Here is a 12,342-nt window from a genome sequence, read left to right on the forward strand (position 1 = left end):
GTTTTAAAAAAAATTCTCTGTTCTAGAAAGTATTCTTCTAGACAGGAATCAATTCTTTGGTGTCCTATGTTAATCTCATTAATGGAAGACCCAGTGTGTGTTTGGTCATTATTTAATAGATCAAACATAACCTGATTGCACTCATGAGTATTAAAAAAGAACCTAATTTCCAGTTTTATGTCACACAATATGGTCGAACTTCCAGGCCCAGTGTGAAAGACACAGCAACATGGACATAACTACATATATGTACCAAGTCTTGTGTAATTTAATGACAAAGAACTCCTTGTATTACCTGCATGCCAAATAGATTCATAATGTTGCATGATCTATTTCTCAAAGAGGGAGGATGTAGATCAGAGAGTGTATGTGCTGTATTCTTTAAGAAGCATATCAAGGACTGATCGTGCACATATAAATACCGGGCACATGCTGTTCCCAGTGTCATTTTGAGATTGTAGCCAGAGAGTGAGCATGTACGAATGTAGTAGTTAGTTTGTATACAAGTTACTTAAGCTAAAGTCAGTAAACATCTATTGTGATGTGTTTGTATATAGTAAAGCTGCTTGAACAGAACCCACAAAGACTCTTCTATTGTGTCCAAAGTAGAACAGCGACACTCCTTCTCTCCTCAAATCTCTCTAGATCAGCAGATGAAGTGCCACATAAAACCTCTATCAAGGGAAGCACAGTGAATTTCAGATTTGACATCTGGCAGATTTTGGGGATTTAGCCATGCATACCTTTGCATCACTAATCTAGCTCTTGATAATGCATCTGCAGCATTGCAGGAACATCTCAAAGAATGTTTTGTGACTTGTATCATGGAAGTAAGCATAGAAAAAAAGACTATCTCTGAAGCAGGTAATTATGTGAAAACCTTATTCTTGTCAACAAATAATGCTGATATTTATTTGGACAAAAGTGCTTGACAATTAACAGTTCTAAAAGCTAGGGTTGAAGATATGTAAACCTTTTTTTCATACATGTCAAAAGCTCTGCAATCTTTGAGAGTAAAAGGATTAGATGCAGTAAGATATTCATTTCCACAGAGAAGGGTAGGCTCTAGGCTTCTGGGAAAGGTACTTGTGATTGAGATACATTGTAAGGTTTAGCTAGATTGTTAAGAGCAGGACACTGTTAGGAGAAGCATTGGCAGCATCAACGGCATCCTCTAAAGCCCCAGAGACAGAAGGAACAGACACAGGTTTAGGGTGTCCGCCAGTAAAAATGTCATAATACCATTGTTGTGTCAGGTATTTGCTTGTGCTCCCACTGAAAGAAGTCTTTCATCTTTCCAACTGTGTCACATGAAGACATTTCTTCTCCAGGGGAACCTGAAAAAATGTTTTCTTCAGATTCTGATTCAAAGTGTAGACACCTGTGAAGCATAATCTAATCCCACTTCTTCAATATCACAATCAGAAAGTAAGGGAGGTAAAATATGACAAAGCTGGAAAAGCAGCCTAAAGTGACCAAAAGGCCTTTAAGCAAAAGAAAAACATTCCTCTTTTTTTTTTTTTAAGAAGACAGGGTAGACGGAATACAAGGGTATTTAATACAGGGTAGAGGGAATAAAAGGGTGAAGACTCTGAAGTCCAGACCTCTGCAAGGGTGCCAGATAACACTTCTCTCACTAAAACCTATGGGATGCCATCAGATACTACTTCATAAGACCAAGTGCAGTTTGTTCTTTACAAATTAAGTTGTCTGTTGAGGGCCAAGGAAGAGAGGATCCCATCAGTACACACAAGAACCTAAAGTTTTATTCTTCTTGACAACTCAAAGGGAGACATCTGAGGTACCCGTACTAGGGTACATAGAAGTCAGTTTTCACACAAATATGGAAGGAAAGTTCCCAATGGGTTCTTACCTGACCAATATCTTGATCAAGACATTGCTGTACACCCTGAAGATGCAACAAAGACCAAGTTTGACTGGTTTCTCCAACATCAAAAAAGTTCTGAATTTTGGTGCCCACAGATCTGCTTCTATTCCAGCATACCCGCATGCTTCCTCAGATGCACAGGTGTGTGTAAGGCAGGATAAGACCCATACAGCTTAAGCTACTGCAACAGTGATCTAATAAAGAACAAACTTACTTATTCTCCCATTTGAAAAACAAATGTGTGATAAAAGAAAATTTTCTCGTTACAGGAGTAGGAAGATAATGTTCTGCGTTTGCCAAGTCCATGCATCCCTCCTATACTGGAATATCCTCTGATGCCAAGGATGCACCTATGGCACATGAGATAGGTGCCCGAAGCTTTGAAGACTGGTCAGACATACAAGTATCCTTGGCAGGATGCATCCCACATTCAAGGACTGCAACAGCGATTTAACAAAGATCATCAAAAAGCACATCAGAAACAAAGCCTAGGACACGGAATCTTGAAGAATGGTCTAACTGATAGAAGTCCAACTTACAGACTCACATCTGAGACATTAACAGCCTAGAAATGCAGAGAGCAGCAGACAATAGGTTGTGAGACAGCTACTCCTGGACAGAAGATGACTAACTGCTGTAAAAGCCAGAGGGTGGTGTTCCAGTATGACAAGAACCACCCACTGTTTACTTGGAAAAGTAAGCGCACCACTTCCTTCTCCTTAAACTTATCTACAAACCACTGCAGACATTTTAGGGACACCTAATTAGTAAGCAGATTCCCAGGACATAAAAATTCCTTTCTCTCTGCTTTGTGTCCATGAGAAGAAACAGTGACATTAATAGACTGTTCAGGGAAAAAACAAAAATCATATTTGTGAGAGACGTAGAACAGAGGTGGGGGAATCCAACCTCAAAAAGGAGGCCAATGAGAACTATATGCACATCATCTTAAAGCCTTAGGATCTTTTATTGCAGAGAAAGAAAATGAGATTCAGAAACATGGTCACTAATTATGCTAATTGTCCAACACTGGTTAATCAATTAGCACAACGGCAAAATACTCCCCACTTGCTCTAAATGCCAAGCATGTGTCAGTCAAACAACACAATGGATAGAAAATGCAATTCAGGGACAGGTATGACCTCAATGACAAATATCTCAGTGGCTCATTAGCATGTCTCAACTGCACACCACAGTTGCCAAACTTGACGGAACTAGGGTTCTCCTTACTGGCCCCATGCAACTCATTAGCTAAGGCATGCCCCTAGTCTCTCACATGCACATGATCATAAAAAAAGCAAGTCCCCCCACAGCCAATCTCACAGATAAATGCAACCACACATTCAAACTTTTGATTCACCACCTAATCCCCCGGAGTGTGACCACCTAGGCAGGCAGACAGAGACACTTACACAGCTTCAATCATGCCCCCACAGACATGGACACAAACACATACATGCATGAACACCCTCATCCCAACTTTTTGCTTAACTTATGGGGCACCACAAGTACTCCTACAGGAAGGAATGGGTTACCGCTGTGTTTTTATAGTGATTACTTTTAACTCCCAGAATAACATTTTAGACACAAATGCAAATCGGATGCCACATGCATTTCTGTAGGAGAGAACATAGCTAATTAACATCAGCCACTCTCTCTGACTACTCATTAGTATGTAGCTCTTTCTGTGAGATTAACAAACACTGCAAAATAAAATGTTCAACCAACCACATCTGGAGCTCAGTCCTGCTCTCAACTGGAAAAGACAGGCAGAAGGCTCTTCAGGGATTATGAAACATTCTGGAAAACTGAGATCTAACAATAAAGCCTCTGAAGCATCCAGAAAGTACAGTTGTGTACACTTACCATAAATGTAGATGTCCGAGTGTATTCACTGCTGCAGTCATTACATTTGGGTAATCTGCTGGCAGGTTGCCCTCAGTCGGCCTGAATTCCAAAGTCTTGGGTCCTGCGTCAGTTGCCGTCTTCTCTTCCATGATGTCAGGTCGTCAGGGGTAAAAAACATGCAGCTGACACCATTTTCTTTAGTTTTTCTTGCTCCCGATGTCAGGTGCCCCCAAAAAGATAGCAATATTATACATTTATTTATTTATTTTATTTTACATTTTACACACACACACACACACACATATATATATATATATATATATATATATATATATATATATATGTGTGTGTGTGTCCACAAACATGCAACAATATAAACTAACTTCATCTACAAGCAAATACACCACATAGGTTGTAGAAGATAGAGAAGGAAAGATAAACTGTGGAATGAGAAGGGGATGGGTGGGAGGGTAACCTGGACTGCAACAGTGAACACACTCGAACATCTACATTTATGGTAAGTGTACACAACTGTACTATGTTCTTTGTATTTCACTGTTACAGTCGTTACATTTGGGTAGAATCCCAAAGCTATGGTTAGGAGGCTGGAGCTAAACAGCATTAGGTGCAGCTATAAGGCCCTGCAGCACTGCAGTGGCAAAGCCTGCCCTGGACTTAGAGTAGAGAGGCAAATGGCAATGCTTTGTAAAGGTGTGAGCAGAACTCCAAGTAGCAGCCTCTAGAATGTCTTTGGTTGGTACTCCTCTGAGAAAGGCTGCTGAAGTAGCTGCAGCTCTGGTGGAATGAGACCTAATGCCCTTGGGCACAGGTTTACCATGGTGTGAGTAGCAGAAACGGATGCAGTGGCTTATCCACTTTGAAATTGTCTGCTTTGAGATAGCCTTTCCTTCTGATCCTTCAGCATATGACACTAGTAATTGTTCAGTTTTTCTTAGAGCTTTTGTCCTGCTCAAGTAGAATCTTAGCTGTCTGTGTATGTCCAAGGAATGCAGAATTCTCTCCCCTTCGTTCTGCGGGTTTGGATAAAAAGTTGGCAGATGGATTGGTTAAGAGCCACACTGGAAACCACCTTAGGCATAAAAGTAGAATTTGTCCTCAGAGACACCCTGTCTGGGTAAAATATGATAAAAGGCTCTACAGCCATGAGGGCCTGTAGCTCTGAAACCCCAAGTAACTGCTAGTAGCAGGGCTGTCTTCCACAATAAGAACTTTATATCAGCGGTAGTGGCTAGTTCAAATGGAGGCAGGGTGAGCTTTTCCAACACATAATTGAGGTCCCCCGTGTAGGCAATGGTGATCTTCTAGGAGGCCTTAGGTTTTTTGGCTTCTCTAAGATACTGCTTTAGTAAGGGATGAGAAAAGATTGGTGGCTCTGTATTGTAATGAGCCGAAATGGCAGAGGCATGGATTTTGATTGATGAAAAAAACAGGCCTTTGTCAAGCATCTCAGTTAAGTATTGTAATATCTGAGGAATATGTGGTTCTGCTGTATCAGTTCCTTCTACTCGATTCCAAGCACAAAATCTCTTCCATTTGTCAGCATAAGATTTTCTAGTACTACGCCTCCTGGCTTCCAAAATGACATCCATCACAGCTTTACTGAGAGGTGTCATTGGTATGCTTACACGATTAGCCATGCTGCCAGGTTCAATATCTGTAGCTGATTGTGCAGGATCCAATTGTTTTACTGGGACCGTAGTTGTGGTCTTTGAGACAAGGTCCAAGCTGGGTATTGAGACAAGTTCCTTAGGATTGGGTACCAGTATTGGCAGGGTCAGTCCGGAGCAATTAATATCATCTTTGGCTTCTTTTGTCCGACTTTTACGAGGAACTTGGGTAGAAGAGGCAGAGGAGGAAAGGCATAAGCTGGTAGGTTTTTCCAACTGAAAGATAGGGCGTCCACTTTTCATGCTGGTTTGTGATAAGTCCTTGTGCAGAATCTTTTCAATTGATAATTTTGAGGAGAGACAAATAGATCTATGTCCGGGCTCCCCCATTTCTCTGTTATGCTGAATACTTGTGGATTTAGTTTCCACTCGTGAGGATCCATAAGGTTTCTGCATAAATCGTCTGCCATAGTGTTGTGCTTTCCTGGCAGGAATTGAGCTTGAAGATTTATCTGGAAGGTCAAAGCTATGTCCCATAGTGCCAAGGCTAATCTGCAAAAGGGGTAAGTGTGTGCCCCCTTGCTTGTTTATATACCACATGACTGTGGTGTTGTCAGTCTTATCAGTAGTTGTCCTGGATGAAGTAAGTTCTTGAATGCTGTTAGGGCATTTTGAATGGCTAGCATCTCTTTCTGGTCAATAAGTAGATGCATTTGATTTGGTGCCCATATGCCCTGAATGCATCTTCCTGTCATGTGGGTCCCCCACGTATAATCTGATGCGTCTGTTGTTACGGTTTGGCTGGCAGAGGGTAGAGTGAAGGGCTGTCCCATGTTTTGGTGACAAGCCTTTGCCCACCATAGAAACTCTTGTTGCAGGCAGGGGATGACAGGAATCGTTTCCAGACTGTGTAAATGCTGACTCCATAAACTTTTTAGGTACCATTGAAATTTCCCCATATGCAGTCTTGCATATGGAATTAGTAGGATGCAGGATGCCATGAAGCCCAGAGCCTGCAGAATTTGTCTTGCAGCAGACTGGGTCTTTGTTGCCATCAGTTTGAAGTAGTAGTCAGTTGTCTTTGTCTGGCGTGAGGTAAGCCATCCGGGCAGTTGTATGTAAGCTTGCACCCAGGAATGTTATCTTTTGAGAGGGTACCAGTTGTGATTTCATTTCGTTTATGTACCCTAGGCATGCCAGAAACCTTTTCACAAATGCCAGGTGTTGTAGAAGAGTGTCCTTGTTCTCTGCTCGAATGAGACAGTCGTCCAAGTAAGGATATATTTTAATACTTCTTTGTCTGCAAAATGCAATTACTGGTGCCAGGCACTTTGTAAAGACCCTGGACGCAGTAGATAATCCAAAGGTCAGTGCAGAGAATTGGTAATGCATTAAGCCAGCCTTGAACCTGAGGTATCTTCTACACGACTGTGTTATTGGGACATGTAGGTATTAAGTCTAAAGTCACCAGCAAAGCATTCTTGCCCAGCATGGGCAGAAGCTGTTGCAAAGTGAGCATTTTGAATTTTGGAATGTCCAGGTATGTGTTCAAAATCGATAAATCCAGTATTGGCCACCAGGCCTTGTCCTTTCTGGGTACCGAGAAGAGTACTTAGTAAAAACTTTGTCCTTTTTCCTGTTCTGGTACTATCTGAACAGCCCCCATATCCAGGAGGGACGTAACCTGTTTCTGTGCCTCTGCCCATTGGTTTTTTGGCAGGTCTGGCCAACCATTTGTCACTGGCAGAGTGTGGAAATGGAATCTGTATCCCTGTGATACGATGTTCAGTACCCACTTGTCCTGGGTTAACAATTGCCAATTTTGGGCAAAAAGTGCTAATTTTCCCCCTATGGGTGCTGCCAAAAGGTAAGTGCTTGGTGTAGGCAGAGGGAAGTCATTGGGATTGCTTTCTGTAGGTTTGAGCTTTATCTCCTCCACATTTGGAGGTGGATGCGCCCCATTGCTTTGACCTGTATGAGTATTGAGCTTGGTACCTGGAACCCTTGGGGCATCTGGATTAGCCCCTTTGAGCTCTGTCTGACACAGGAAAGGACCAAATTTTTGTAGGCCAGTGTCTACTGAATCTAGGTGGCTGCACTTGTAAAAAATATTTAACAGTTTGCATAGACTTGGCTTTGTCTTCCATTTTCTTTAAAACCTTTTCTGCCTTAATACCAAACAGAGAATCATGCTGTAAAGGTGCATCTAGTAATTTAGCTTTAACATGATCAGGCAAATTTTGTTCCTTTAACCAGGCATGCCTCCTAATCACAGATCCAGTAACTGCGGCCCTGCAGGAGGCCTCTAAAGAATCAAAACCACATTGCAAAGTATGCTTTCCAACTTGTTCAGCTGCATGCAGTAATTCCAGCAATTCCTTATTTTCTGCACATTCTGAAATCATCATTTTCTGTTTCAGCAATCCCATAACATGTTGTTGGTACTTAAGCATATGAAATTGACAGTTTAAGGCCCTGACTGCCAAGGCTGCAGATGTATAAACTTTTTTTCCCCATCTGTCCAGCGCCCTGGAATCTCTGTCGGAGGGGGTTGGGTTTTTTGCTGCTGAGGCTAAACTCCCTTAGGACCCTGTGAAACAGTCTCAGGATCAGCAGCAGGGTTTATAAATAAAAAATTATGAGAGTCAGGGACCCTGTAATACCGGTCAGGCTTACTGGGTGCCGGAGGTAGAGAGTCCGGGGTCAGGCTTGACTCTGAAAAAAAACATCATCCACAATGCCTAACACAGGGGGAGTGGCCAAAGGCTTGTACTGAGGGAGGAAGAGGAAATCTCTGAGCCTCATTTTTTGATTCTGAGAAGTCTTTACTCTTCCAGTGAAAATGCCCCCTCAAAGTATGCAAGGTTTCTCCAAATGAATAATCCTCAGGAGGAGATGCAGATGGAATAGACTCCTCAGCATCAGAATCCTGATAGAGAGGTATAGATAATTCCTGATCAGAAGAGGAATCAAAAGAAATAGAAACCTGATCTGAAGATTCATAGTCAGTGTCTTGCCTAGGCCTCTTATCTGCAGAGGGATGGGTATGCCTGATCAAGGTAATAAGGTCTTCAGCCATTTTGATCATCTGTTTTTTAGGCATAGAGGCCTGTGCACGTGGCTCAGGCATCAGTTTTTTAGTTTTAGAAGGTGTCTTTGCCTTCGGTTTTGAAGCTTTTATCGGTTTGATGTAAAAATGCTGAGATCAGAATACAGCCTCAGAAGCCGGTGCCTGCTCAGTGGCTCCGGACCCATCGGAGGGAAATACATCCGTCGGTCCAATACCTTGAGTATCTTGCGGCATGCCTGACTCCACATGGGTGTTGGTAGAGACCTGCAACTCGAAGGTAGTGGGTATCAGGGGCTGCGAAAGCAACTCACTGAGTACCAGCGACTGGCTTAGGAGAAGCTTCATCATCGGTTTTGGATCTCGACTGCCTTTCTCTGTCCTTTTCTTTGCGTTTTTTTATGTACTCCGGTAGTCGGATTGCTATCCGACATCTCTGGGTAGTTAAATCGGTTGCCAAAATAATTTGATGCAAAAATATACCGATGCTTAATAGTGCGTTGGTTAAATCTAGCACAAAACTGACAGCCAGGCACATTGTGGTCAGGGCCTAAGCAAAGAATACAGTAAAAATGGAAATCCTTATGAGGTATTTGCTTCCCACAAGTAATACAATTAACTTTTTCTGACATCGGTAAAAAGCAAGAAAAAAGTTTCCCCAACGGGGTACTTAGCTTTATTGAAGACTTCAATTCTGAAACTCAAACGCGAATATTTCAGTAGTTGGCCGACCAGCACTTACGAAATGCTTCTGCTTCAGGCACCGCGTGGCAAGAAAGACTGAAGAAAATGGTGTCGGCTTCATGTTTTAAACCCCTGACGACCTGACGTCATGGAAGAGAAGACAGCAACTGACGCAGGACCCAAGACTTTGGAATTCAGGCCGGCTGAGGGCAACCTGCCAGCAGATTGCCCAAATGTAATGACTGCAACAGTGAAACGCGAAGAACATCACTTGTAACTGACTGCCTTTGGTAGTATACTGTACTACTCCATCCAAATTCAAAACTGTTTCCACCTTGAAGCTTGAGTTGAAGGCTTCCCAGCAACTCCCTGGCCACAGCCACACGTCTGTGGATTACTAGATTAAGCCCAGAATCAAGCACTGATGTGTAGTTTGCCACTCCATACAGAATGGAGGACATGAAAGTCAGGACCAGAAGGACTTTCCTGCATCTCTAAAGAAGTGGAAGCCCAAATTCACTCTCAGCTAATCACTGAGAGCACAAGGAATGAGTTTAAAATTAACTGAGTTTTACAAAGAGATTTGGAATTAGAAAGAGTATCGAGAAAATGTGGAGTACAGTTGAGTTGGGAACTTACCACAGTTGTAGACATTCCAAGTATATCCACTGGTGCAGTAATGGCTCTTGGGGTTTTCTACCTGTAGAAGACCCAGTGGCCAGTCCGACTTCCAGAACTCTGTACTCATCCCCACTTTGCCTAATATACTTCTTCACATCCAGCATGTCTCCTTTAACAAAATCTGGTGAACAGGCATTGTCTTGTTATTCCTCTTCTATACTCAAAACCTCACTTGTAAGCAATTATGAAATTACTGAGGAGTTTCACCTTATACTCCTCTCCAGGCAATACTGATACTGTTGCTGAGAGTCTCAACTTGTGATACAGTAGCCACATGAACAGTTAAATGGTTTAGCTGATTTAGTAATCAAAAATGGGAAATTTTCTGTACTGAACCTTATGATAGATTCCCTTCGCAGAGACTTGATCAGGGTCCTGATCTACATAAGACAGAGCCCCTCACTATCACTCTTCAAGAGGAACCTTGATGAGTGGATGGGTAACAAAGTTCACAACGGGGATCACACCAACAGCACTACTAGATAGGGGCCAAGGGTACCAGCTGCTAGTACAAGGGTCTAGGGAACAACTAAAGGGGCGGTGAATACCGCACAACGTGGCTGGGCTAATATATGCCTTCGGGCAGACAGCCCAGTACCAACCTATGACTGACATCTTAAATGTGGGTGAAATAGAAATAAAACGGAGTACTCAAACACAAGACACCCATTCTTAGTGAGGCAAGTGACATTAAAGCCTACACCAGTTGAGGATGTGCATACTCACAATCATAACAGCTTCACATAAAACAGCTAAAATGAGAGAAAAAAGGGGGATGTCAAAAATGCAGCCTCATGAAAGAAGGTTCCCAATATCAGACTTTTGTTTTGTTTTAATTATTTTTACCTACTTAGATTCACAGCAATGAGGTCACTGCATGGTGGACCCCACAGACAGTTAAAAAAAAAATTACTGATATATGATTTTATTCTCCAGGCCAAAATGTATATAGGACATGCTTGCCATTCAAGTCAGTGCTGGTGGTATTCTCTGCCCCCTGATAGCCAGCCAACAACTGTTTCCTCGATTTCTTTTCATTTTATGAAGGAAGACAGACATGACGACATACTGTCAACAAGCACCTCCATCTGCCATTCATATCTAAGTGATGCAGTACTATGTACAACAAACTTTGTTTCCAGTGCAAATAAGCACTCAGACTAAGCTAGTGCTCACTCTCTCAAGTTGGAATGCTGTCTGTGGGTTACACAGTCACTTAGTTCCACCCACACAAGACATCATTTCAAAAATCAGGATGTGGTCAACGTCCTCTACAATAAAACCACCAATAATAAATAATTTGCCCTAATAATTGCTTATGAAGTTTTCTGAAATAAAATCTTCACCACCACCATTCTTTTACTTGACAGATATAACAGAAACGTTCCAATGTTTGCATGCCAAGAATGTCGTATTTTACCTGTACAAACACTTTTAGCTTTTCAATCAGCTTTTCAATGTCCTGCTGTCTGACAGTCTTGAAGGAGGTCACCTGTGGCAGTAACATCTGACACTACAAGGCAAACAAATCAGTGTACAATATTACAAGAGTGTTCGTCACTAATAATGAAAATATTGGCAATCACTTAATATTTACCAAAACTGCAAAAAAGATAATAGAAAAAAAAAAACTCCTCCTCACTGCTTTTAACACAAAAATGTCTACTGTTCAATTCACAAACTAATCTCACTAATTAAGCTTATGAGGAATACATACATGGTGAACAAAGTCTACAATTCACACTACCAGTTTTCTCAAAACCTGCACTGCTTCCTTCTTGTCACTTCCTGTGGATATAATTTACTGCTCCAACTATGGAACCAGCAATAAAAATGCCGCAGACTCTTAAAACCCTGCACCAGCCCAGACATTTTGGTGACAGCACAGTGGTTAAAATCTCTACTTTGAGCTCTAGGGTTCAGGATTCTATTTTGATATACTGTTACTATCTGTGTGGAGCTCTACTGCTCTTGCATCTGCGTGGGTTTTCTGCAAGTACTCTGGTTTGCAATACATCATACTAGTTGATTAGCTGCTCTAAAATATGCACTAATCATTGCAGCCCAGACCATGTCTGAAAAGGATCTGACACCCACTTCATTTATCTTGTCAAAAATGGATAAATAATATTTTAAAAATAAAAGTTCAATTATTATTCAAAGTAAAAACTTCTTCCACAGCTAATTTGTTAAGTGCAAAGAATGCCACATATACTACTCACTCCCAAACTTTGTGGACTCTCAAAGCTGATCAGTTTTACTGTTTAAAGGAACCTCTCCAAGCAAGAATGTCCACTTCTCAGATTTTAGTCCTTTCCTACAGATTAATCTGAAAGCTTAAATTCTAAGTCTTTTACTGGAACACAACTCTTCCAGATTTCAGGCCTTCTTACAATTAACACCCATTTTCTGAACTGGCTTACCAAGCAGAAAGGACCAACAATTAGGCTATAGGCAGTGATGCAAATGACAGCCAAATATAAGAACTTCTATAACAGCAGTATGAAACAAATCAACAACATGAAACACTTAGTTTAATAATTAAA

The 12,342-nt window shown here is 41.6% G+C and overlaps 1 protein-coding gene across 2 annotated transcripts in view; it reads right to left on the reverse strand.

The window, feature by feature from the left end:
• The window catches only part of LOC122811674 (zinc finger CCCH domain-containing protein 10-like), a 3,783,075-nt gene that overhangs the window by 2,656,496 nt on the left and 1,114,237 nt on the right, over positions 1–12,342 (reverse strand). For both annotated transcript variants that reach the window (XM_044083671.1, XM_044083670.1), the window contains one exon: positions 11,217–11,309. In XM_044083671.1, coding sequence (XP_043939606.1) covers positions 11,217–11,309 — 93 coding nt within the window. The remainder of the gene's footprint in view (positions 1–11,216; positions 11,310–12,342) is intronic.

This window comes from Protopterus annectens, chromosome 9.part0 (assembly GCF_019279795.1).
Source record: "Protopterus annectens isolate FY-2018-M chromosome 9.part0, PAN1.0, whole genome shotgun sequence".
NCBI lineage: Eukaryota > Metazoa > Chordata > Ceratodontiformes > Protopteridae > Protopterus > Protopterus annectens.